This window comes from Erithacus rubecula (assembly GCF_903797595.1).
Source record: "Erithacus rubecula genome assembly, chromosome: 9".
Taxonomy (NCBI): Eukaryota; Metazoa; Chordata; class Aves; order Passeriformes; family Muscicapidae; genus Erithacus; species Erithacus rubecula.
Window position 1 is genome coordinate 32,325,566 of NC_136660.1, and position 26,602 is coordinate 32,352,167.

Consider the following 26,602-nt stretch of genomic DNA (forward strand, 5'->3'; position numbering starts at 1 on the left):
GAACATTTCAACTAATGCTACATTTTGTCAAATGTTTTGAGCCCCTTCCAAATGTGTATGCCTCTAACTGTGGGTAAAACACAGCATTTATTTAAGCCAGCCTGAAGATTTAATTTGAAAGCCTTCAAAGAGGAATTTTCTTTTCCTTAAAAAAAAAGGGGTCAGATTCCTGGAGAAGAAAAATACAAATATGACTGTAAAACTTCCTGCCAGTGTGGATCTTTTCACTAAAAACTCAGAGATTAAAACTTCAATTAATTATCTGTATTTCATAGTCAGAAGCTTGACTAATACTATATACTGCTGAACAGCAATCTAATGCTATTAAGGACAAAATATTAAAACTTGCAGAGGCTTAAGATGGCACCCTCTTTTCCTTCTAACATTTTTACATGCTGAAACTGGAAAATTCAGAAAGAAAGGCACAGAAGGAACAGAATATGAGCTCTTGGTTCCCTGGAGAGAAGGACAAGAGCTTGAAATTCTTTGGAAGATTATGATCAAGCTTGCTGAGTTCAGAATATTTTTTCAAATCTGGAACTATTAGAAGGGAGTCACACAGGATTCTTTCAATTCTTTTTCACTAAAGTTCAAGCAATAACAAAAAAAAAAAAACCAAAAAAAAAAAAAAAAACCCAAAAACAAAAACAAAAGCATCCAGACAAGGCGCTGTGCAGAAAAAGCAAAAGTTAAATTTCCGTTTTCAGCATGTGGATCCCTCCTCATCTTTCCAGGGTGGGCACACTCTCTGTTCAGCTTGAGACAAACATTACCATGTGCACATTCCACAGCAGCTTTGGAAGGGCTGGGGAGGGAAGAAACATTCTGGGAGCAAGAGGCAAAGGAAAGCTGCTTTTCCTAAAACCGCTTTTTCCAAAACTGCTTTTTCTCCCACATGAGCAAGGACCAGCCCTGGTTGCAAGTAACTTCTCTGGGTCTTGTTTTTGGCCAGGAGCCTGAGCCCCAGCCCAGCTGATGCCCTGGCACTGCAGTGGCTCCCTTGGAGATGTGGCAGCAGCAGCCAGAGCCCAGACACACTGTCCCCTCAGTGCTGTCCCCCCCAAAGCTGCCAAAAGCCAAATGAATGCTCATGTGCCCTGCTCTGACTGCAAGGGATGTAACAAAGCCTTATTCTAAACATGGTGTTAAAAAGGGAGAGCACTCACTCAACACTGAGGGAGTTTAAGGTGTTTCTCTTCCTCTTTCACCTGCAGGATGTATTTAGTGTGGCTGATTTTCTCCCTGAATTCAGAAGTCAAGCATTGAAGAGATGATGGAAAGCAGCTCACAGGAAGGGAAACACATCTGCAGGGTCCTTGCAGGGCTCAGACACTGAGCTTTAACTCCAGCTAATAACACTTGACAAGAAAAAGGATCTCATGGAGCACAAAGAAACACTCCCCTGCCAGGCTTGGAGCAGTCTATGTGAAAACACCTGGTACCCAATGATCATCTGCAGCCTGGAAACCAAAATCCAGCTTCAATTTCTGCCTTTGGTATCCAACCAAGAGTTGGGATTCAAATGGCTGTTCCCTCTCCCCACTGGCTTCTCACAATATTTGCACTTTTTAATGGATGAGAACATATCAGAGTGTAAGATGCTGAACAGATGGAGCTACCAAGTTAAAAGGAGGTTTTCAGAAGGTGCTTAAAGAAGAGAATTGTAATGTTGTGTTTCTGGAGGAAACCCATTTATCATGACTGCACCACACAAACTGAAGCAGAAAGTCCTGTCTTCCTCTATTTTCTACCTCTGCAGGCAGAGGCAAAATGATTTGTGAAGGATTTCTGCTGGTTATTAAGTGGTTTGAGCTGGATGAGCAGAGTTTATTTCACTTTGCTATTGGTAATTATTGTATCATGACCCTGTAATTAAGGTCCTGTCAGCCCTTCCACACCAAGCCTCATTCAAGGGATTAAATCAGCCCTTGGAAGCTGCAGAAGGTCAAAGCTCACCACTGTAGCTGCCAGCCTGGAGATTGTTGGTTTTTTTTCCTCCAAATGTGGATATTGATGAGCCCACTTCTTTCTCTATGCAGTCACAAAAAAATAAAATAATAAAAAAGAGAAGTTGCAGGGCAACAGAAATGCTGTGTCATTTCAGACTTGCTGCCATAGGAAAGCACCAACAGCCTCTTGAAAGGCATGAGGGGAATTTCTGACCATGGTGCTGATTCCATGAACGCCAGAAACACTCTCTGACAGCAGAAAAAGGAGATATTTCAGTTGCCAGCTGTCTGTGGGTGGGGAGAGGGGAAAAAAACAACTCCTGAGTAACAGGCTGGAGCCCTGTGCCAGCCAGCACCACGAATAACTCTGCAAATAAACATAAGCATAAAAAACACAGTTCTCTGTCGTGTGATCTGGGTTTCAGCTCATTCAATTTGTTTTTGCTGCAAAGCAAAGGTTCCACAAGCTGTCTGTGGCCTCTCTCCCCATCCTGGTGATCCCTGCTCTGTCTGGGCAAGAGCAAGATGGGGTTGAGCATTTTTTTGCATTTCAGGAGAATAATGTCACCACCCCTGAGAGTATTATTTAATATATTTGCCATCTCCAGAAGAAAAAGGCCTGGCCATAAATCTGTCATTATCAAAATAGTTTGATTTCACTGAATTCAGAGAATTGCAGTGCTTGGACAATTAGCATTTTTTCAACAGCAAGTTAGCAATGGTTTCGTCAGATATCTGGGGTGGGCAACCCATTTATTTTGTGTCTGTAGGGTCCTCCATGGCAAAACCTGCAAAGTTCTCCCATGGTAACAAATATTGACAGATAAATTAAGAATGTTCCTGCCTAAACAAATGGCCATGTCCATGCAACACATTTAAATGTCTTCGAATTATTAAATCAATGCCTGCCATTGGCTCCCCAAAATCATTGCTTTTTTTTCCTCACTTGGGGAAATACAGGAAAACAAATTGACAGACTTCCCTAAAGAATCATTTCCTTGTCAATGTAGAAAAAGCCATGAGTTTAAAGTTGAGAATCTTCTGTTGCTTGGTGATCAATGATTTCTCAGTCTCAAGCAGCTCCATCTGTGTATCTGTTTCTCCTGGAAAATGCCAGTGGAGTCACAGACACCACACAAAGCATCACCACTGATGTATTTTTTCAGTCACTGCTATCAATAGGTCAGATCAGTGCAATTTGATATTTTTGAATTTTTGGTGACCATAAAAGGTCACCAGCAGTTCCTGCTCCCCAAGGATAAAAATGACATGAATTATGGAGGGAAAGAATGGAGAGCTCTGGGTGTTCTGGGAGCAGGCTGGAATCAACCTGGGCTCTGAGAGGAATTCATGGCTATTTTCAGACACTGTCCCCAGGAGCTCCTCCCTTCTCCTTCCTACTGCTTTCCATGCAGATAAGAAAGAGAAAAAAAAAATCCTCAATTTTATCAAAATCACTGTGTTGCAAGTAACAAAAACAACCCCAAGGAAATGCAAGTGCTTTTCTGGAAACAGGTTCCCACTGCTCAGCCTAATGTAAACAAGCTCTGACAGTGTTCATCATTTTCCTTTAAATAGATCTAAAAACATGAAGATTGACATTTATCATTTGGCTTCTGGACATCTGTAACCTGATGAATCAAGAAAGATGTACAAGGGAAGACATTAATAAGGAATTCAATATACCAAATATTATTTTAGGAAAAGTTATTGTATTTTGTTCTGCATGGATTTGTCCTGCTGGGAAGAAGAAAATAAGGAGAGAATGAAAATTAATTGTAATTTGTTTTTTTTTTTCTTCAGAGGGGAGAATTGATTTTTTAAAATCATAAAACGACTTCACTCCAACACAGGCTGTTGTTAAAAACAGTTCTAATCAGACACAACAACCTGGCTAAAAGTTCCAAAGTGTATTTTTGATACAAAGTCCAGCAACATCATCTCAGAATGTCAAATCTCTGTGCTGCAAGCAAGGCTGGAAAGATGTGTAGTTTTTCAAATCTGTACCATGATATTTTTCTAACTACATGAGCCACCCACCTCTCTTCCTATTCTACCCCACATTTGCCAGCTCCTGCTTCAGCCAGAGGTGTGACAGAGAAATGGATATTCACATTTCTACTCTTTAAATCCAGAATATAGGCATTATTTGAAGTGTTCAAAGCCAGCTGGATGGGGCTTGGAGCAACCTGGTCCAGTGCAAGGTGTCCCTGCTCATGTCAGGGGGTGATGATCTCTAATGTCCCTCCAGCCCAAACCACTCTGGGATTCTGTGTTTATTTAAATTTATACTTCAAAAAACGTGGCAAGAATTAAGACTTTCAGTTCAGGTTTGGTCATATCCCATCTGCCCTATTTAAAATCTTTATCCTTGGGCCTTTCCAAGACAAAACCAAAGGATATTCCAGTCAAAGCTTGTTTGAACTTTGTTCTTAACAAAACATCTTGCTCATAAACACACTCCCACAGCCTGGACCCTGGAGCCTCCAGCTCAGCACTGTCCATATTGAACAGTCCCAAGAAGGAAGACAGGAAAGAATTAGGGGAGCCCAGGGCTTTGGTGGAATTGCTGTGTTAGGAAGCAGATCTGGCAAGGAGATGAACAATTCAGCTCCTTGACCTTTAGAGGAATTTTTCTCAGCCACTGAAACCACGAACAGCCTGACCGAGTAACTTTCCACAGCATGGGAAACTGGTTCAGGAGGAGATTTCTGCTTTCTACAAGAGAAAACAGAATCAGATAAATTCTTCAGTGGAGTTCTGGGGAGGGTTTTGACCAAGGGAAACATCTGCGTGCCATTATATTGATACAGAAGTTTTGGAGAAGAGTTCGAGATACTGAATTTAAAAGGGCTGGAAATTTGAGTTTAAAAGAAGTAATTACACCTATCTTTAAGTAATACTTCTTCTTAGGAGAGGTAAATGTTTTTCAAGTTTCAGATAGAAGATCTGAGATGCTGAAGGAGACATGGTTGGGATTCATACCAAAATGCTGAGTTAATACTTGTACTGCAGTGGAAGGGTCACAGGGCTTTATAGAAAGATGAACAGCTTTCCTGGGACAGATGCTGAGAACAACTCAAGAACTCATGTTACCAGATTTCTACAAAAAGGGAGCAAATTCCCATGGGAGAATAAAATCCCTTTCTGCTTCAGAGCACAGCCTGCTACAAGCACTGTCAGGAGGCAGTTTCCAGGTGACACCAGTCAATAAAACACACACAACGATCCAGGAGTCTCATGTTAGTGTCAGAAGCTGAGCCCTGCCTGGGATGGAGCAGACACATCTGTTTTGCAGATGAGATGGGAAGCTCACCCAGCAGCCTGAAAAGAACTGTGATTTCAACCTGCCAGGAGCATCCAGCCCTTTGTGGAGTGACATCAGGCCATATCAAGGTCAGGAGGAAACCATCTGTCTAAGCCCACCCACCCACTTGCAGCGCGCCGCTGCGAGAAACCAGCGCGACAGCGAATCGAACGAACCACCAGCAATTCAGCAGCCCCCAGATGTTTACTGCCCCCCAGGCCTCTGCCAGCTCACCTGGGCCCCAGAGGGTGATGCACTGCTGCTCGTGGGTCTGGCAGATGCCATTGTAGCAGTATCCATCCACGCCCTGGCAGCCGTGCCCGTCGTGCAGGTAGACGTTGGGCGGGCACTGCGGGCTGGCCCCGGTGCAGAACTCGGGCAGGTCGCAGGAATTGCTCGACTCCCGGCAGGAAACCCCAGCTGCTTTCAGCTGTAAAACAAGCACAGCTTCAGGGGCTGTGCCTGGCTGGGTCAGCCATGCAGGGCAGAGCTGACTGCCCCGCTGCCCAGCTGGCTGCAGAGGGCAGGGCAGGGGTTGCACAGCTCTGCGCTGAGCCAGGCTGGGAGGATTTGGCAGGAAGGAGGGTCAGGTGAAGCTGCTCACATGGCTCAAGACAAAAGGCAACCCCAGCCCTGATGTCTGCAAGTGGCTCTTCCATCGTGTCTGAACACAGAAACTCTGGCAAGGAGGGTCTGGAGCACTGGGCAAAAGTCAGATCAGAGATTTTCCATCTGGCACAGCTGATCACAGAACACTGGGCTGTGTCAGGGCTCAGGAAGCCACCAGCCCACTTGATTGTGGATTCAGATGCCCAACAATTCCCAGGCTGGAAGGTTCAATTCAATGACCTTGAACCTCAATAAATGTGTGGAGTTACATTTCCTACATGGAAATGTTGTTGTGGTGGGCATCAAGATCTCTCAAACTTAACTACAAGACTAGTCCATGTAACTGTTTCTATCCTGGACTGATTTCCATGGAAAATTATATTTTTTTTGGAACAGATGGTGGAATGTGCCTGTCTGAACATTCACTCTCAAAAGCAGCCACAAAAGTTGGGTGTGCTCTGGGAGCAGCCCTGAATTTTAATCACATTGCCTTTGGTAAAAAGCAAAGGACATGAAGATTGATTTTGCTAAAAAGCAACTCCTGGCTATGGGATCCCTTGTTGCTCCGAGCTCATGGGTTGCCACAGACATGATGGCAACTTGCTGGATGCTTTATTAGCCCCTGGGCAAGGGAGAGCCTGAGAATTCCAGCAGGTAAATGCCTCTGGTAAATTGGCTTTTATAGAATATTAGGAGACCACAATAGCTGATGATCTGCTATTAAAAATACATATGCTATTGATAGAATTAATAATTTAAGAGCCTTCCCCCAAAAAGGAGGGTTCAGCATTTAATGACTGCTTGCCATGTAGGAATGAGAAAAATTAAAGCACACAAAAGTTTGTGAAAAAGAAGTTTCACATGAGCAACTGAAGGGGTCACAAACAGCACAGAGAGAATTTAAAAAATCACTTGATCTGCTCCTTCAATAATTTATATTTTGGGAATTTTTTAATTGCTCACATGACATGCAAGTGCCTTAATGCTTATCAATACCAATTTACTTGTCCTCCATCCTTGCTTACTGCACTGGAGCAGGGGAAAATGCAGAATTGTGCCCTCCCCACCTGCAGAGAGACATTTCCCGTGGCTCACCTGGCAGTCCTGGCAGCAGAGCCCGTGTGCACACACTGCTCCAGGCTTCAAGGCACAGGTGGTTGCGTTGCAGCACCGGTTTGTACATTCCTGCAGGAATTTGGGAGGGTAAATTCAGAGCAGACAACGTTCAGTCACAATGAGTAAATCAAGAGGCTGCCTATAGCTCTGCCAAGAAAAGCTGGGCATGAAATCATGAATTATGCATGAAATTCGACAACCTGGTCCAAACAGCCTTGTCTGCCCTCAGATTCAACAAGCCCAGTAAGTGTAGCAAAGCCAGAGAAGCTGCTGAGGAGGGCTGGTTTATTCCAGCTATGGATCTAATCCCAAATATCACAAACAACCCTAGCGTGCTGACACCAATGCTGATGGGGCCCTGGGGTGTTTGATTTCCACAGGAACCAGTGGAATGGTTCCATTGCCTCCAGAGAGGATCCAGGAGCTGCTCTGCAGTTGCAGAGCATCACATCTACAGCTCTATTTTGTGATAGCTGCTGGCCAGGCTCCTGTTTGGATGGAGGCTGGGGCTGCCACAGAGGAAGACAACGACACGATTCCATGTAATCCCTTATCAGAGAACAGCAGTAATAGAGCTCTGAGATATGGAATGAACATGAATTGCAGCCTCACTCACTGATACATCCCAATTTCACACTTGTGGATTAGATGGTGCTGTGTGTGGGCTCCTGCAAACTTTATTGTCAGTAGAACGAGCTTGTAAGGAGCCTCAGAAAAGAATGGATTTGTTTTTCCAAGATAATGCCCACAAGCTGCAAGTTACACCAGCTGAGCTGGAATCTCATCTCTCTCACAGAAATAGCAGCAGATAAAATTGCTCTTCAGCTGTGTTAAGTCTGTTTGACTTAGCAAGGGATCACTAACCATACAGGGAGCACAGGAAGGAGGAGTGGGTTAGAGTGATGTTCACAGCTTCTTGTTACTTCACTGGCTTCTCAAATCTTCCCAGCTGGAAGGCAGAGACTGACTGACCACCAAAACCAGAAAGATTCTCAGCATTTCACTGTATTTTAGGCAATATCTTCCTGGATGTGCAAAGCCAAGTGTGCTCTGAAGCAGAGGAACAACTTCCTGCTCCTATTTTGGATCACCGGAAGGCAGCAGGCTACAGAAATATTCCTGGGCAGCTGCTGCATGTCAGGAACAACATTCCTCTGCACAGAGGCACTTTTTATAAATTCACCTCAAAAACAATCTGAGATAAGCAGAGCAGAGTGTCAGTCCCATTAAAATCCTTCTGAACAGGCAGCTGCAATTCCCCATCCTCTGTCCCCACAGCAGCATTCAGCATTCCACAGGCAGACTGGGATAAAAACACAGCTCTTCTCCTCTGGAATTTCCAATTGCTATCTCACTTATTGCTCATTGCAGGGAATGAGCTTGGTAAATAGTTTTTGTGCCTGGGCTATCAAGTTGTCAAGAATGATTTTAACATAAACAAGTGAAAAAACAAGAAAGGCTCACCAGACTTTTGGAGGGTGGAGGCTGCCACCTGAAATTACTGCTGTGCTGGAGATTATTATTATTATTATTATTATTATTATTATTATTATTATTATTATTATTATTGATAACTACAGCAATGATGGGAGGAGGTTTCTTATTGTGGCTCTCCTGGCTCTTCAGAGGAACCAGAGCAGCCCAATACCAGAACAATTCCAGCACCCCCTAGGTGATGTCAGGCTCTGTCCTGTGGACAGGACACCTGCTTTTCACCCTCTCCTTCCTAAGAACACAAGACAGACCCCACTGGGTCAGCCCATAGCTCCTCTGTCCTTGTGTTCCCCTGAGAGCAGCAGTGTTTAGGGGCACTGACACCTTCCCAGTCTCCTGCCTTTCTCTTGGTTTTCCCTTGGCTCCAGGGGAATTTTTAGCTCCTGTAAGAGTCAGAGGAAAGGAACCCCCAGTTAACCAACAGAGTCAGGGGAGCAGCTCCTTCTGCTTGTTTGAAACCTGCCATTTTCTAACTTCATCTTCTCATTTCTCATGAGGGACAATCTCTCCTCACTCACCCTTTCCATTCCCCTCATGATTTTATCAGCTTATGCTGCATTTGCCTTCATTTTCTTCTTTTCCAGTCAGAGCCCTTTTGAAACTTTGAACCACCTTATTGCTTTTCTCTCAATCTTTTTCCACTCTGCTTTATCTCCCTGGGATCAGGGAGGGGTAGGGAAAACCTGCACAAGCAGTTTCAGGCACAGAAGATTTATAGAGGTCTGCTGGTGCTTTGTTTTGTTTCCCTATTTCTCCCCTAGTACTTTCTAACAGCCTATTTACCTTTTAGACCACTCCTGAGCACTGGGCTGACATTTTCATGAGACTATTTATTGCAATATGAAGTCTTGTTCCTCCATGGTCACAGGCAGCTCAGAGTTCATCATCTTCTTTGTGTTTTTGGAATGTGCATCACTCCTCAGTGAGTCCCATTTCTCATCTTAATGCCTGTTCCAGCAGCCTCAGAAGGTTTCTCTGCAGTCCTTCACAGCCAGTTTTCATCTCTAGCAGCCTAACTAATATCATCAGCAAATTAAAGACTATTCCTCTTCCCAGGCTCTTTATGAAAATGCTGAGTTGTGTAGTCCCCAGGACACATCTCATGGATTCAGCACAGCAGATCTCCTTCCAGTACATGAAATGGATGATTTACACCTGATGATATGTATTTCTTTTCCTTTAACCCAATTTTTGCCCATGCAGTTTTCTCTCCTTCACAGCTGCTCCATCTCCCAGAGAAGCTTTGGTGAAAGTTTTGGTCCAAAGCCTCTCTGAAGTCCTCACAGACTGCAGTGACAGACCTGTCCCTTCTCATCCACTTGTTAAACCCTTCAGAGCACTGTGATGGATTTCTAAGACAAGATTTTGTAAGAAAAGATTTTGTAAGACAAGAGTTCCTGGCACACAAGCCGTGTTGACTCGTCCCTGGCATGTCACAGCTCTTTGGGCACTCACTCCTAATTACATTTGGAAGTAATTTGTCAGACTTCTGAGTTAGCAATTTGTAGTTTTCTGTTCCCCCTTGCAGCTGGTTATAAAAGACACATTTTCATCTTTTAAGGACTGAGGGGTTTTACTTCTCTTCATTCTTTTATGTTTTCATCTGTAATCTGCATTAACCCTCCTTCCACAGACCCTGCAGCACATCAGGCATTTTTGGCCATATAATCTAAAATTGTTAGGATCATACAATCATAGAATAGTTTGTGTTTGAAGGGACCAAAAATCACCCAGTTCCACCCCTGCCATGGCAGGGACACCTCCCACTATCCCAGGGTGATCCCAGCCCCAGTGTCCAGCCTGGCCTTGGGCACTTCCAGGGATCCAGGGGCAGCCACAGCAAATCTGGGCACCTGTGCCAGAGCCTCACCTCCCTCATGGAAGAATTTAATCCTAATATCACTCATTCTTGGGGTAATGCAACTCTATGGACAGAACTCAGCTGGTAATAAATGACTGGGAAGTGAATTAGTAACTAATCACAGAGGTTTTCTGGAACCACTCAGATTAGAGCAGTAAATCACAAATAAATTTAATTGCACCCAAGCTGCAGTTTTTCCAATACAACTAAAAAGGCAAAAATACAGAAAGAAGAGGCAAATCAAGCCAGTGCTTGTTGACATTAAGTGGAATTGACTTGAAAAGGTATCACTAAGTTCAGAAATGAAAACAAGAAAGATAACTGGGTTAGAAAGACATTTGCAAGCTGCTTGCACTCTATTGACTTTAAACAAGGAGATAAGGCTGCTTCCTCCAACCCTGGTACCCTCAAGAGTGAGAGAACTGTCAGCAAATCCTCAGCTTGGACACTCCATGGGCAGGATGTAGCAGGATCTTGCTGTTTTAACTGCCCCCATCTCTTTTGTCTGTAGGTCCCTATTTATCACAGGAAACAAATCCCTCATCTGCTGCTGCCTTTAATTCAGATAATCAGAGAGAAGTTCAATAAAGCCAATGAGGATGGGATGTGAAAGGGATAAGGATGGCAGCTCGGATATTATTTGACCCCCAGGTTTTGCCTATCTCCTGCTGATCTGAGGAGTCCTCTGACACATTCACTAAGCTAAATGGAACAATCTTTGAAGCAGCAGCAATCTGTCTGGGAGGCAGTGAAGGCTATTTCTGTTGGGAGGTAATTGGCTAGAGGGAAAGAAAAATCCTACAGTGAAGGAGGGCAAGGTCTTGTACCTGGAAACTGAAGCTGCAGTGAAAAACACCTGGAAAATATGAATATTTCTATTTTTATAGTGTTACATAGATGGCACAGGGTGCCCAGATTTGCTGTGGCTGCCCCTGGATCTCTGGAACCAGGGCCAGGTTGGATGGGGCTTGGAGCAACCTGGGATAATGAAAGGTGTCCCTGCCCATGGCAAGGGGGAATGAAATTATCTGTATGGTCCCTCCAACCCAAACCATCCAATGATTTCTCAGTTTCTATGGTTATAGTGACATAAATATAAATATAAATATATGAGTGGCTTCTCACTGATGGAAACAAACCTCCAACTAACGAGGGTTTTCTTGAGAAATTCGAGCCAAGTTCTCAAACTTCTTTGGAGTTTGGCTGATGAGCTAAGGCTGAAAGGAACTTCTAGGAACAGGAGGTCATGGCCAGTCTGCTGGACAAGCCAGGCTTTGCTCTCCAAGGATGAACTGAGCACATTCTTAACCCAAGCCCTGCCTGAACTTTGTCAACTGGAATGCACTCGAGACTCCCTGCACTTCTGAGGTTTAAGGTGATGGGATGGAAGCAGAGAAGGGAGAGTTCTGTTTTACACCAAACACACCAAACCAACCCTCCACTGTCCAAAACCTGCAGGCAGGACATGAGCAACAACCCCCAGGTGGTGCTTTACCTCAGGCTCCCCACAGTCACACTCCTCCCCATCTTCCACATAGCCATTCCCACACTTCTGGCCACCAAAGGACTCCTTGACTTCAGGCAGGTTGAAGAGGCACATTCCCACTCCTTTCTCCAGGCTGTTTTCCAGGTCCTTTCTACTGCAGCTACTGAAGACCATGGGGAATGGATAGCTGCAGAAAAAAACCACATGGAGACAAAAGGAAGGTTGTTATATGAGATGAAAACCTCTCCCTCCTGTCACACTGGTGACATTTTAGCACATCTGTGCCTCAACCAGAAGATTGTGTTCAGTTTTTATCACACAGAATTGAGATAGAGCAATTCACTGTGAAATCAAGCCCAAAACATAAAAAATATCAACAATAATAATAATTTCTGACTATGAGTAAGGGAATTGTCACTTTTTCCCTTAATTTTGTAGCTGCTGTTAAGGATTGGAAGTGTTCACATTTGAAATTCCTTCTCCTCTTTTGCATATGGAGTTATAATGCAAATTGTGATTGTGAGCCTAAAGAAATGCTGGGTTTGCAAGTAGTGCCCTGCATTTGCAGGACTGCAAAAGCTCCTAATCCTTCTTGGAAAATTCAGCCTCAAATGGCAAATTCATTCATCTTGCTCTGCAGAATGGCAAACTTCCTGCTCTTTTCAGGAAAAAAAAAAAAGAATAAAATTAAAAACCCACTGTTACTTGATAAGAGACTTCTGCAATTCATCAAAGCTGAGCTTGGGAACTGCATGATTAAGGCAAAGACAATTTTTATTTTAAATCAGCAGGACTGTAAGGGGCTGTGCTGGAATTATTCTTGTTTGGAATTCCCAGTCCAGAGTGCAGGATTGGGCCCTGCTGTGCAGACACTAAACAGCTCCCACTGCTTTTGCAAAACACCCAGACAGTGCAAACAAACCCATCCTGTGCAGTACAAATATCAGCAGATAATTGCTGTTTTCCTCTGGCAGAACTTAATTCTGTTTCTGCTGATGGATGTCTGCAGTTTGCCCTGCAGAGGAGACACCAAGGGACACAGCTCTGTGTCCAAGGGCTGCTCTGGGCTGAGATGTCCTGGAACCAGAACCATGGAATGGTTTGGGCTGGAAAAGGACTTGGAGACCATTTCACCCCAGCTCCAGGGGCACCTTCCACTACCCCAGGTGCTCCAAGCCCCATCAGCTTGGCCATGGACCCCTCCTGTGGCTGCTGCATCCACAGCTTCTCTGTGCCAGGCTCTCTCCAGCATCACAGGGAACAATATTCCCAAATATCTCACATCCACATTGAATTCCACTGAACCTGTGACACCAACACATTGCAGAGCAGCTTCTCCCCTGATTCAATACCTTTGTCACTGCCTGGTCCAGCAGTAACTCAACATTTCAGCAGCTCAGGAGCCAACCTGGCAATTTCACTTTACTCACTGAGTGCTTTGTGTCACCCATGTGTTATTAGGATTGTTATCCTTGCAGACAAGCAAGAGACAGATAGAAATTCTGCACTGCTGAACTTCAGACTTCCATTAATCTCCTGGTGTTTCTGATATCCTCAAATGAAAAGCTTGTTTTGGGGATGATGATGCCCGTAGGTCTTTGAAAGGATAATTTCTATTAAAAAGAAAGAAATGTTTGGCAACTACAAATGCAATAGAGCTTCCCATGCTGACATAAGGAAGTTAATTAGGATCTTCTAGAAGGTTATGGATACATTACAGAACAGAATATATTTTGTGCCTAGTTAAAATTACCTCTTTTACAGTTTCTCTTGCAATAAAACAGCCAGCTCATTGGAAAAGAACATAAACATGAGTCTGAAGAAGAAAATAATTTTCCAATATCACTATAGGGCTTGTCAAGTAAAAGTAAACAGTTTTGAGTTTCACTGACATATGACTTCAGAAAGCTAATAGGCATCTCCATGTAATAAGCTGATTGCTGGAAAATATCAATGTTTCAGCAAAATGACAGAGTCTAAGATAAATAAAGAAATTTCAGAGTAGCAGGAGGTAGGAGCCAGGCTGTTAGCTGGGCCCCAAGGGAGGGCAGGGAAGGTACTGGGAGTAATGGAACAGAAAATAAAGGCTCTTGGAAAACTACTGACCATTTTATATTGAGCAATTGGAGATGTTCTTAGCAGGACACCACAAAATTCTGTCCTACCTCAATGTGACTGGGAAAAAAACCTCACAAAATTCTGTGTATGTGACTGCGAGCAAGTAGATGGGTGCACATTCCTGCCAAACAGCAGGAAAAAACAAAGAAATCCAGATACACCTGAGTGATACATCCTGATGAGAGCTTGATCAGACACAGCTCATATCAAAGTGTGAATAAATGAATACTGCACCATCCAGGCAAGATCCTGCTCTTCAATGGCACAGGCTTACTTTGATATCCACTGGGCTGAGACAAGGAGACACAGAGCTCAGAGGGAATGAAATCCATTCAGGAATAGGTTTTCTTTGATATCCATTGGGGTGAGACAAGGAGACATACAGCTCACAGGGAATGAAATCCATTCAGGAACACAATTAATGCAATTTCCATGTGACACTCTCAGCCACACATGGATCATGAGAACAGCTCACCAGTCAAAACTGTCAATGTTTTTGGGCTGTTCCTTGGCATCCCTGCACTCCCAGGACCATTTGCATGGATGAGAGGTGTGTCTGTCCAGAGGTCATTGCTGATGAATGAGCTTTATGTTTTCCCCCAAAAAGGAACTTCAAGCTGTTTCCTATTTTGAAGTCAGAGATCCATTCATCTTCTGGCTTTTCCTGCTCCTGACACTGATTTCCTCAGCTGACATCAGTACAGCACATGGCATGTGATGACATTTCCTGAAATGCTTCTTCTTTACCAACTAATCCCCAAATAAAGCAATAAAAACCCAGAAATAAACACAGCTGGTGGAAACAGAGAAACTTCAGGGCAACCACACCATGCAAGAGAAGATTGGCATCTATTGATGCCAATTGGTATTTCATTGGGAACTTGATTGATCTTTAATGTGATATTCTGATACACAACCACTCTTCATTTTTCGACCAATAAAGTTCCATGTAACAGCCACAGCACTTGGTTATTGTGATTTTAGGCTGTATTTTGTCTGTCTCTGCAATTTTAAAGCTGTTTCATCAGAAGAATGAAATCCCTGGCAGATGGGATGGGAAGGGAAGTCACAAGTATCAGATGTCAGGGGTGCTCAAATCAACGTCTGGAGCTTGTGAAAAATGACAAAGGAATGGTGTTGTGAGAGGAATTCATCCTCTGAACAAATGCAGGAGCTTCCTGTAAAGAGGCTTCTGATCTCACCTGGAAGGAGCTGCCTTAGGGTGGGTGAAGGGCTTGGGGTCTCCACAGTAAAGTCAGTCCTTGATGTGTTTCCAAGATTTCAGTGATATCTAAACAGGGATGTTTGTGCTTCCTGTGGTAGCTCAGACACTTATTCTGTTAGAAAACCAGCTCATAAATGCCATGAGAGAACATTCCAGAGGTAAAAAATTCATCACCAGTCTTTAAACTCCATTCATCTTCACTCCAGACATTTTCTGTTACAGATCCCTTTTTTTTTTTTTTTTTTTCAATTGGAAAGAAAAAGGAAACTTTAGTCCAGCCTAACTCTTATTCTAAAACACTGTATCCCATACATTTTTTACACTGTCTGAATCTGTAGATTTAATACACAATGGATCATTTTGTCAAACTGCTCTGGCAGTGAGTACAACTCTACAGAACTCAAATAGTTCCCAGCACTGCCATCAGTCTCCTCAGGCTTTACAGCAAGGAAAAATATTTCAGTCTTTCTACCCCTCTTGAATCCACAGCATTCCTCGGTGTCTCCTCGGTGCTTAAAGGATGTGTTTAATCCCCAGCAACAAATATCCCAGTTTCCAACAAAAACAGCTTTGCCTGCTCCTGCAAATAAAACCTTCAGAGTCGTCAGAGGATCCCTGGTAATCGATTCCTTGGGAAACAGAGCCTGGGCTTGTCCCAGTCATTTACATTTCAAGCACTCCAGCCCTCCAATGCCAGGTTCCTTTAGGCACTTCTGCATTCAGCCTGTATTAGATGGCTCCTTCCATTAACTAAGTGAAGTGGCATCAGCACTCTGTCAAGTCCCATTTAACAGAAGAGGATTCTTTCTTCCAGCACCTCGATGCCCAGCACAGGCTTTTCTTTCCTTTCTTTTTTTTTTTTTTTTTTTTTTTTTTTTTTCACAAAATATAAAAACTCATCTTTGTCATCTCCATTTCAGAGGAATTCCCCTTCCTCAGGAGCTGAATGACAGGAGAGTACAAGCACAGGAACTGAGCCACTGCCCCAGAAAACTGCAGTGAGAGGAGATGAGAGAGGCAGAGCACAAGGGGTAACACAATGAATCTGGGAGTTCTCTGTCCATTGCACAGGGGGATAAACCACAGGCTCACCATATCTTGAAAACATTTTGATTATTATGATTTTCCAATCAAACTTTTTATTTCTTATTCACAAGCTGCAGGATTTTTCTAAAGGAACTGTGTTGTTCTGTCCCAAATGTTGGTGTTCACAAACACACACACACACACAATATGTATATACACATCTGTTTATAGGGTTCATTTCTTCCAGTTCACATCACAACCTGATTATTCAGCATTATGGCAATGTTTATACAGAGCCTTTTACCAAAGACCCTGAAGTGTTTTACAATTATTCACCCAATTAAAATGCACAAGAGCCCCAAAGAGCTCTGTTAAGTACCACCAGATCTCCCTCCCTGAGGTAATATGATAATTAGAGATTATATTAATTTTAAAAGGGACTTTTTTTTTTTTTTTGAGCATGCATGGAAACAACTGTTGGCTAGCTAATTTCCAAAGGAGCAGAAAAACTTGGACTGAACTATGCTCAGAATTCCTAAAAACCCAGACCTGAGGGGCCATATCTGGAAATAGCTCTGGCACCAGCTGTGCTTTTCAGGAGCATGAAGGTGCTCAAAGACAAGAGGAGTGCTGAGTCAGAAGTTTCCCTACTCCAACACCTGGATTTCCACCACCTTGTCTGAACTGACCACCACAGTGACTTTGTGTCTGTCTCAAGCCATGGACCCTTTGACATTCAAAAATATGAATATTTGCTCTCCTTAGTCTCCAAAATTCTTCATTTTTGGCTCACAACTGGAAGGGATGAGCAATGCAGACCCTTTTACTGGAGTATGGAAAACATAAAAATATTTTACACAAAAACATAAAAACGAGGTGGAGAGGATTAAATTAAAGCATAGGGATAGGGTTGTTTTTGTTAATACAGGTGTAACTAATTTTTTCCACTAAAAAAATGGCAGCACTAGAGAAAGTAACCCAAGAATAAACCTCTAGAAGGAGAAACTCAAGCAGCATGAATGTTTCTAGACCCAGGCAGGTGTTGATTTCAAGGAACTGTGACAATTTTCCAGCCTCCTCTAACTCCTGATCTAATTGACGTAATTCTTTTGCACTCAAAAACATCCCCCATGGTTTTAACCTTCTCGACATTATTACTGCTCTCCAGCTTTTGAAAACAACTTTTCATGGGCTCCTAAGAGAGATGAGCCTCCCAGAATGAAAGTGAATTTGCTATGAGATGACATTTTTGACACTCCAGCTCTTCTGTACAGCAGGTATGTTAATGAATTAGTAAGCATAAAGAACTTCACAGAATTAGGTGTCAAGCAGGAGATAAAAATCCAGTTTTCTTTGATATTGAAATAGGTGTTCAAATACTACAGATCCCTTCATGTATCAAGTTCTGTCACTACATGTTATTTCCTACACCTCACATTTTAGTAGCAATTGTTTAAAATTAGATAAGTGCCATAACGTGGAAGGGCTTTTTAATCTATTAATTAGACAAGTGCCATAATATGGGAGGACTTTTTAATCCATTATTTAAACAATGTCTTAATTTCTAAGTTCTTTTGAGGGAGAAAGGCACAATGCAAGTTTTTGACTCCACCAGCACAAAAAATGGGGAGCTTAAAGGTACCTGCAGGTGCTTTGACACCTAAAGCTTTTGCAAACAGCAAATTGGGAAATTTAGGAGGAGGGGAGAAGCTGGAGGAGCCTTTGGGCTCTTGGAAGCAGCACATGACAGAGCTTTGCCCAAGACATCAGTCCCAGAGCTGATGGGGAACATCTTTTTCAGGAAGGATTTAGCTAAAAATGTAGAGTGGTTTTATCTACAGATAAAGTATTTAAATGGGAAGTTTGCTTCAAAAGGTAGAGGAAGTCTGACAACCCATACTTATTTTTCTAGCCTATTTTTTACTCTTCTGCTTCTCTTTTAGAGTTTTAATCCCCTGAGCATAGATAAAGTAGAGCACAGAACTGGGCCATGTAGTTAGAGATGACATCAAAGCTCTTCTGTCTGAGCTCATGGTCAGTGACTTCAAAACAAGCCCAGATTTCTCCCACAGCTTTGTCACATTCACTACATGGTGGCTTCTAACTCTTCCAAGAAATAACTGGGAATAGATCCCACTGGTGGTTAATTTAATTGGATGGCTTGTTGTGCTACACTGGAATTTCCAGGCTTATTGGAGGGAAAGCCTTTCCAAGCCAATGTTAAAGCTTTGCACACAACTGCCTTAAGTTTGTTTTAATTTCTCCCTGGGGACAGTGCAGATTCCCAGAATGAATTCCAGCAATCTCTCTTCAGTGCCCAGGTTGGATTGACAGGGCCCCAGCTGAGCCTTGACCTCTCCCATTACACGGGAGGTGAAATTTTAACTACCTGGAATATTCAAAAAGGCAAATTTATAATGCTGGATGTGGGACCTCAGGGCAGAAAGCAGTGACAGAAGAAATGCCTGGATGGTTCCCAAGAATCCATTCTGCAAGGGAGCAACACTTAATGGCTTTATACAGTATAGACTGTTGTGGCAGTCACAAAACTGCCAAATAAAACATTATTAGCAGTTACTTTCCCTTTGACAAATAGATGGTCAGAGAAGTATTTTCTTGGAGGAGAGGCCTGTTGTGACTTTCCTTTGTGCTCTGGGGGTGAAGCAATACTAAACCAATTTATCACCCCTGACAGGATCCTGACTCTGTGCTGGAGTTATCTGCATTGCAAAAGCTCCATGGGAATTGAACTCAGACAACTGTTCTTCCTGCTGGAAACCAGACAGCCAAGGCAAGGAGCTATAATCAGTTTGAATTTGCCTCTGGCTCATCTTTTGCTCTGTTTCCTTTTAGACCACTACCTCATTAATAAAAATTTGCTGGATTGCTGAGAGTTCAGGTTTCACAATCTACTGCTTAGAATTTGAGGTTAATCCAATGCTGACTACAGGAAAAGTCAAAAAGCAAAGGCAGAGCAGAGGGAGGGATGAAAAGGCTGGGTCAGGTCTGGTCCCAGGCTAAGGAAAAGAGGGATGCAGACATCCTGTGCCTGCCAGCAGCTCCCAGCAGTGAAGGAAAATCTGGATAAGGAGCACAACCAGAGTGCCCTGAGTTCAAATTTGTCACACAAAACACAACATCCTCAGCATGTGACGAGCAAATAAAGACAAATGGTCCAAACCACTGCTGAAGATCATCTTCCTGCTGATTTCTGATTAGGGAAAAGGTGTTTTGGTTAGTTCCCAACATGATTTTACAATCTGCTTTTGTTCCAGGCAGTTACATTCTAATTATCTCCCTTGAAAAACCTTGGAATTGATTTTTTTAAATGGGCCAGGAGTAGACAGGGATTAAAAAAAAATTAAATCTGACTTTGGGAATCAGATTCACTGAAAGACCTGCCATAAAGAGGGCACTGAGGCTCAAGAGATGGATTTGGGTGAGGATGAACCTGGACATCAGGTGAGCAGAACAAATGACACCAAATTAAGGGAAGTGGACCCCAAAGAGGGCTAAACCCAACCAGGAGAAACCCAGGCTAGGGAGAAGGGAATCCATAGAAAATCCTGAGTTGGAAGGGACCCACAGGAATCCTCGAGTTCAGCTCCTGGCAGACAAACCCCAGGGATCTGGATGGAGCACATGGAGAAGATGTGGTGAGATGTGGGAGAAAAGAATCTGAGCCCTGCAAAAAACTGGGAATAATAAATACCTGGGGGGCAGGCTCATATTGGTTTCACTTAACATCTGTACTACCTGGGCTCTTAATAAACCAGGACTCCAAGACAGGAGGATCTGACCTGCAAGCATAGCTCAATGTTTTGTTCTTTGGGAAGATTCAAAGAAAAATGAAGAAAAAATGTGCCAGAAGTCAGTCTGAATTTCGACAGCATTTCCACCTTCCATTCTTCTGTTATGAGGAAAAAGTTCTTTATCCCATATAACCTAAATCACCTCAGATGAGTGGAAATTGAATTCTTCTAAAAATCCTACATATACAATTACAAAGAATCACTTTTTCTACCTTTTCCTTTCTTTCTCACAGAGCTGGAGCAAAATAAAATTAGCAGCTACACTGTATTTATTCCATTATTTCAAGCCATGAGGACAGGATGGATCCAACCATGATCTAAGATACAGAGATCCTTAATGAGCAAATTAAAACTTTTACTCACAACAATGAAAGGCTTTTAACAAATCTCAAAACCCACCCATCTGGATGCTGATGAAATCCTGGCCTTATTGAAATCCATGGGAGTTTTCCTCCCAGCTCTGGATTTCTCACCTGCTGGTGGTTGGCTGCCAGGAGAGCATCAGGGGTGGAGATGAACACAATTTCCATGCTGTAAGAGCCAGACAGAAAGGCTCTCCAGGACACAAAGTTATTTCAGATCTTCATTCTCAGTGTCTTTACTCTAAAATAGGTGATTTCTTATCTCCATCCATCGCTGGGGCTGCATCATTCATTTGCAAAGGCTGAAGTGGAGCCTCCCTGCATTGCTGCCCCCAGAACCCCCCAGTAAAACGTGCCCAGCACTTTGTGACAGGCTTTGACATTAGAAAAGATCAAGAATGACTTTGCAGGAAGGGATTGTCAGGGTAAAATTTTCAACATTTTGCACATCTATGCCAGGCACAAAGGGCTCTGTGATTCCCATGACAACTGTGGCAAATGCAGCTGTGGGCACCAGTTAATTACAGGGACTCAGCCCTGTCCACAGCAATTCCTTCAAGTGCTCCTGGGCACACAACACATGTGCAAAAAAGAGCTTTCCTGTGACCTTAAGGATTTGCCCTTTAAGGTATGTTTCCATTTTTAAGCCAGGAATTTGGAATTCATTAACACCAATTAAAACTGGACGCTGGGTGCTTAACTCTCCATGCACTGTGCTGCAGATTTATCCCTGCAGGTTGGAAAGTTCAGAGTTTCTTTTTTTTTTTTTTTTCTTTTTTTTTTTTTTTTTTTTTTTTTTTTTATGAAACAGAAAGCCAAGATAAAGGGAAATGTCCTCTTATGATTTGTTCCCATGGGTCATGGCAACAGCAGCACTGCAGGAGAAAAATGTCCCTCTCACAGCTATATTTCCTATGGATATTACAGCAACAAGACAAAAGGCAGCTGAGCTCTCTCATCCCAGCATCCAGGCCAGGAAAAGTGGATACATCTCATGGCAGAAACCCCTGCTTGTCCTTAAGTATCTGCTATAAATAATCACACCAGGAGTAAAATGTGTTTTCATTTGAGAAGTCACCTCTCTCCTTGTCAGCTTCACTTACAGCAAAGTCATGCTGTCAATCTGTGCCAGTTCTCCTTGAGAATACACCAGCAAAGCCAAATATTTTCCCTTCTAACAGCACATCTACTGAGATGGGAAAGACTGAACTACATAAAAAGCAATTATCTTTTCTCTTTTTTTCTTTTTGCCCCCTAGTTTTGCGTGCTAATTGCTAACAGTGACCCACTCCTGCAAAGGACTGGGAAAAATTAAATGGATTTCAACCAACGCTACTAATTCTTCAATGCAGATCTTATTTATCACAAAAATTAAATATATCTGCCAGGCATGGAAATTATTAACAAAAAAGGAAGGCCAAATGCACTTCAGACGTGGGGCTACTTGGAGGGAAGGGAAAGACTGACATAAATCTATTCTGTAATCTCGTGGCTGTTTCCTACTAAAGGAAGGACCAGAATGCAATGTGCTAAATTACTGGGGCAGAGGGATATGTTGCTTAAGGTTTTGGTTTTTATTTTTTTTTTTAAAAAAGCAGTTGCACTGCTGGCACAACAGACCTAGCTCTGTCACAAGTAATTTATGACATCAGTATATCAACTTTATTAAAAAAAGAAAAAGGCAACCAGGAAGTCTGTCTTTGTGCCGAGCTCAGCTCAGACTGGTTCGGAAACATAAACAGCTTCAGAGTTTAATTAGAAACTGTTTACATCTGAAAGATAATTTCATTTTCCTCAAATTGTAACAGAGGTAATTCCAGATCATTCTGCTGACTCCAGAGTTTAATGGCTCTGAGCTGCCAGACTGAGAAATGCAAAGTGAGGTCTGAGCAGCTGAAAACTGACTGAGAGGGGTCAGGAGAGTCTGTGCTAACTACTGATAGTTTGATTATCTAACATTTAACAGCTCTGCAGCTACAAGATGGTGCAAGACATCTACAAGGAAAATAAAGAGAACCACTCAGTAAACTAAAGTGTCCTTTCCCACACTCTATTTCTGATTTCTTTCCCATTTCACCCTGCCTTTTTTTTTTTTTTTTTTTTTGTTCTGGAAATCTCAGACGTTATTATCTGTAATCAGATGTTATTTTCACATCTGGAGTCTCCAGTTCAGCCTTTGAATGATCAAAATGAGGGTGACCTTATGTTCTGCTTCCTTGAGATCATTTTTCAAAAAGGAGAAAAGTGATTGAAACTAATACTTGATGCAACAAATGGCACAAGTGATTAGGACTTTCCCAACTTGTCTTTAAGAGATTTTCACTGTTTTATTTATTTAACGACATGTTTATACAGTAGTTAAATAAATACTTTTTCTGTGACAGTTCAAAAATCAAACAAAAGCAGATGACAACATAAGAAGAAAATCCTTTAAGACCCAAACCCAGTGAGCCCAGCAGCTCTCCAGGAGCCCTCAGACACTCTCTAAGATGCAAATATTCACTTGAGCAGTGTAAAATCAGCATTGCTGCCATTGGCCTGCTTTTGATGTGCAGCCCCAAAACTCATTAATGGTAATGAGGGATCCACAGGGATCCACAGACCTTCAGCACCATCAAAGGACAGCAGCTGGGAACACTTTAATTATGGGGTGCTGCTCCCCCAGACTCTGCACCAGGGGAAGGAATGAAGGAGCTGAGTCCTCAGCCTGACCCAGTCCTGCTCATCTGCCCCAGTTCCATCAGTGGAGTCCTTGGTTCTGGGGCTGGAAAAGGATTTGTTGTGTGTGACTGAGCTGGGAGAGCTTGCCAACACTTTATATGGAGTTCAGAGTCCTATACTAGTGCAGGATAGAATCTGGAAAATATAAATGGTCAAACTTAAGGCATCACCATCACCTGGGTTTTCACACAGCTCCCAAAAATGCTGCTCCAGTTCAGCAGAGGTGGAAGCAAAACTGCAGCACAGCAGCAAACCAGGCTGGGCTTTGGGTGCACAGGCAAATTTCTCTTCCCAAAGCCAAATTTCCATCAGAAATATCAGAAGGTTTTGGACAGAGACCCTGTACACAGATACAACTCACAACCTCAGACCTAACACTTAATTAAGGAATATTCACTAATCCAGGTTGTGGGACCTCAGTGGCTCTGGGGAACATTCCAGATGCATCCTTGGACTCAGAAATTTGGGGAAGAGGAGTGATCTGATGCTGGACTCCTGCAATAACAGCTGCACCTGAATGCCAAAGCTTCTGCCAACCTGTCCTTGCACTGAGCACAACTCCAGAGAAACCTCCAAATCTGAGCACTGCAGAGATTGAATCAGGAAAATCAGCAGGACCTTCCAGAGTGTGGAACAAGCAAGAAATGGGAATGAGGGCAGGAAGAGAAAACAAATAAATAGCTATTTTAGATGTGGCTGATAATATATTTGCTACCACAGAGGCTGTCAATAGAGGGGAGCCAATAAAACCAGCTTTTCCTTGCCAGCAGAAATGGGTGTTTATTTCTAAAAAAAGCACAAATTGAAGTGTGATGCACCTCTCCTTGGCCACTGAAGCTAACACAGGAAAGCAAAGCAGCAGATGAACCCTTCCTGACTTGCAGCAGAGCTGCCTTTCAAGGATAACTTCTCCCAGATGCCACAGCACAGAAATTGGCCCCTGAACAGCAAAATGTTCCCTAAGCTCACCCAGGGATGCCTGGACCATTCCCACAGCAGATCCATGGCCCAGCTCATCCCCAGGGAGGCAAACAGGGATGTGCACATTTGCTCTGTCTCCTCTGCAACTCTTGGTGTCACTTTGAGCTCCTCACAGACATCTGGTGCTACTGCTCAGGAAAAAACCACTCTGTTTCCACTTAAATATTTTATCTCACCTTAATTACTACTGATGTACTCAGTGTTCAGTGCAGAATATCTAATTGCTCCTGGAGGGAATTAAAACCCAGTAAGAACTGAGGCTCTTTTTCAGTAGTACCTGGAAGAAGCCCACCTGATGGTCCTTTCCATGGTTAATTTTCCCCCATTTCTGCTCAGCTGTGCTCATTTTGAGCCATTACTTTAATTTGGGACTGTCACTTAGCTGAGTCTTAACAGATCACCTTTGCTCTCACTTTCATTCACAAATAGGCAGCTTCTCATTCTCTCCCTGCTTTAATTCTAACAGGAAGGTTTTAATTTTGCTTTAAAATTTACTGATAACAGCAGGGTGGGTTTTTATTATTTTTTTTTTTTTTTTGGAACTGGTTAGAAAAATGTCTTCTCCCAATTACAACAATAAATGAACCCATGTTTTTCTGTGTATGATTTCTACTCTGTGCTTTTTCTGTGTTCCTAATTGGTCTCCTCCCCCAGACCCTGCCTCCAAAAACTCAATAATTAAAGTGAAATTGTGTACTGAAAGGCAATTACTCAAAATTAGCTGTTCTTTCTTTTTCCTGTGAGGCACCGTTCCATAAAAATCCTCTAAAATAATAATCTATAGCTGAGAGGTTAAATTGATCTCATTTCTCCTTTCTTTTCATTCATGTTCATCACTACACAAAACAGGAATTTCCACCAGCAGTGCCACAGCCCAAGCTCCACTTCCCTGTAACACTTGCAGTCCTATTTATCTGAGTAAATTCAATTTAAAATCTGAGTGAGAGGGAAACACAGAGTGACTTTAAATTCTAGCTGTGAAAATTGGAAATGGAAACACAAGATCCAAGATAAGCACAGGGTGGGGGAAAGCCAGGTCTAATAGGGACCTGGATTAAAACAAAGTTTCCCAAGAGATTTCTTTCATTCAGAGGTTTGTTAAGCAAATATCAGTAGCCATGCTCTCTCTCACACATCAGATTTTCCACTTCTTGAATATCTCCCTCTCCTTACATGTCCTGAAACAATAGCCTGTAAAGCATTTACATTTTCCTGAGGATTTTAAATGATTTTGCATTTATTTCATCTTTTCTCCATCATGGGTTTTGAGGAGACCCTTCCAGATCAATGTGAGGTTTCTATCTCATAATGAATATATAGAGAAAGCAATGGGGTACAGGGGAGCAGGAGAAAAACCTTCATCATTCCCATATCCAGGTGCAAAGGGGGTTGGAGGGGAACACCACAAAGCAGCACTTCCCCTATTTTCCATCAGCTTGTGGAAGATAAAGAGAGATGGAACAAATGGAGCTGGGATGGTCCAGCAACAAGAAATGAACCTGGGAAGAGAAAACAATTCCAGCAGGAGCCAGTGAAAGAGGATTTTGTCGTCGCAGGAATGGGCATTGCAAAGGGAATAAACAGCTGTGGGATCAGCATCTGAGTGGTGAAACTGCCCATGCTGGGAGGATTCCTGCTCTCAGGAACCTCAGCTAGGAAGAGGAAATGGAAAAGCTTCCAGGAGCATTCCCTGTGAGAGGGAAGGGAGAGCAAATTTCCAGCGTGTTCATTTCCCTGTGTGGATCCCCTGCATGGAGGCTGAAACAGCACAGCACTCAGGACACAGGAAAATGGGTGAGGGGAAGTTCAACCCTTGAGTTTACAGGAGGGAGAACACTAACTGCCAAAATTTTGCTTCCCTTTTGCAAAAAAAATCTCAAAATATCTGAACTCGATATTTCAACTTAGTGGAAGCTCACCTGGCTTCAAACCCCATGGATGCTCCATTTTGATGAAGAAGGATGTGTTAAAATAGTGCATTTCCAAAATTATTAAATTAAACAAGCCCTGTTAATTGGCTAAATCTGCAGTGCTAAATTCTGCTCACATTTGTGAGGGTATAAATCCAGCCCAATGCCTTGGGCTGCACCACAACTCTCTGGTATTTATCTACCTGGCAGGAGGAATATTATCAGTCCTAAGAGGGGACACTTTAGGGAGATATTTGGAAAACAAGTGGAATGCTGATGTGGCCTCACTGGCTCAGTCTGGTCCCTTAGTTTCCAGATAATGAGATCTCAGTAAAAGATTCACAAATTTTTCTAATATTCCTTTTTTTTTTTCACTTGGAATAGTCCATGTACAAGACAATTAAAGAAATTAGAGGAATATCATTACAACAGATGCCTAGAAAAGAGGATAATGTGTATTAAATAATCCATACTGATAGGATTAGCATCTATATTAAATGTATTTAAGTATTAATATTCCATAGTACTAAATACTAATTTTATCACTAAATATTCCTCAATGATAGTATTTTTATAGGAACCATCCCCATTTCTACAGAAGGATTCCTGTGACTTCCACAGCAGA

The 26,602-nt window shown here is 42.7% G+C and overlaps 1 protein-coding gene across 2 annotated transcripts in view; it reads right to left on the minus strand.

Annotated features, from left to right (window-relative positions):
• The window catches only part of ADAM12 (ADAM metallopeptidase domain 12), a 166,532-nt gene that overhangs the window by 16,324 nt on the left and 123,606 nt on the right, over positions 1-26,602 (minus strand). For both annotated transcript variants that reach the window (XM_079312236.1, XM_079312237.1), the window contains exons 12-14: positions 11,832-12,009; positions 6,961-7,050; positions 5,491-5,686 (exon numbers count right to left, since the gene is read on the minus strand). In XM_079312236.1, coding sequence (XP_079168362.1) covers positions 5,491-5,686; positions 6,961-7,050; positions 11,832-12,009 — 464 coding nt within the window. The remainder of the gene's footprint in view (positions 1-5,490; positions 5,687-6,960; positions 7,051-11,831; positions 12,010-26,602) is intronic.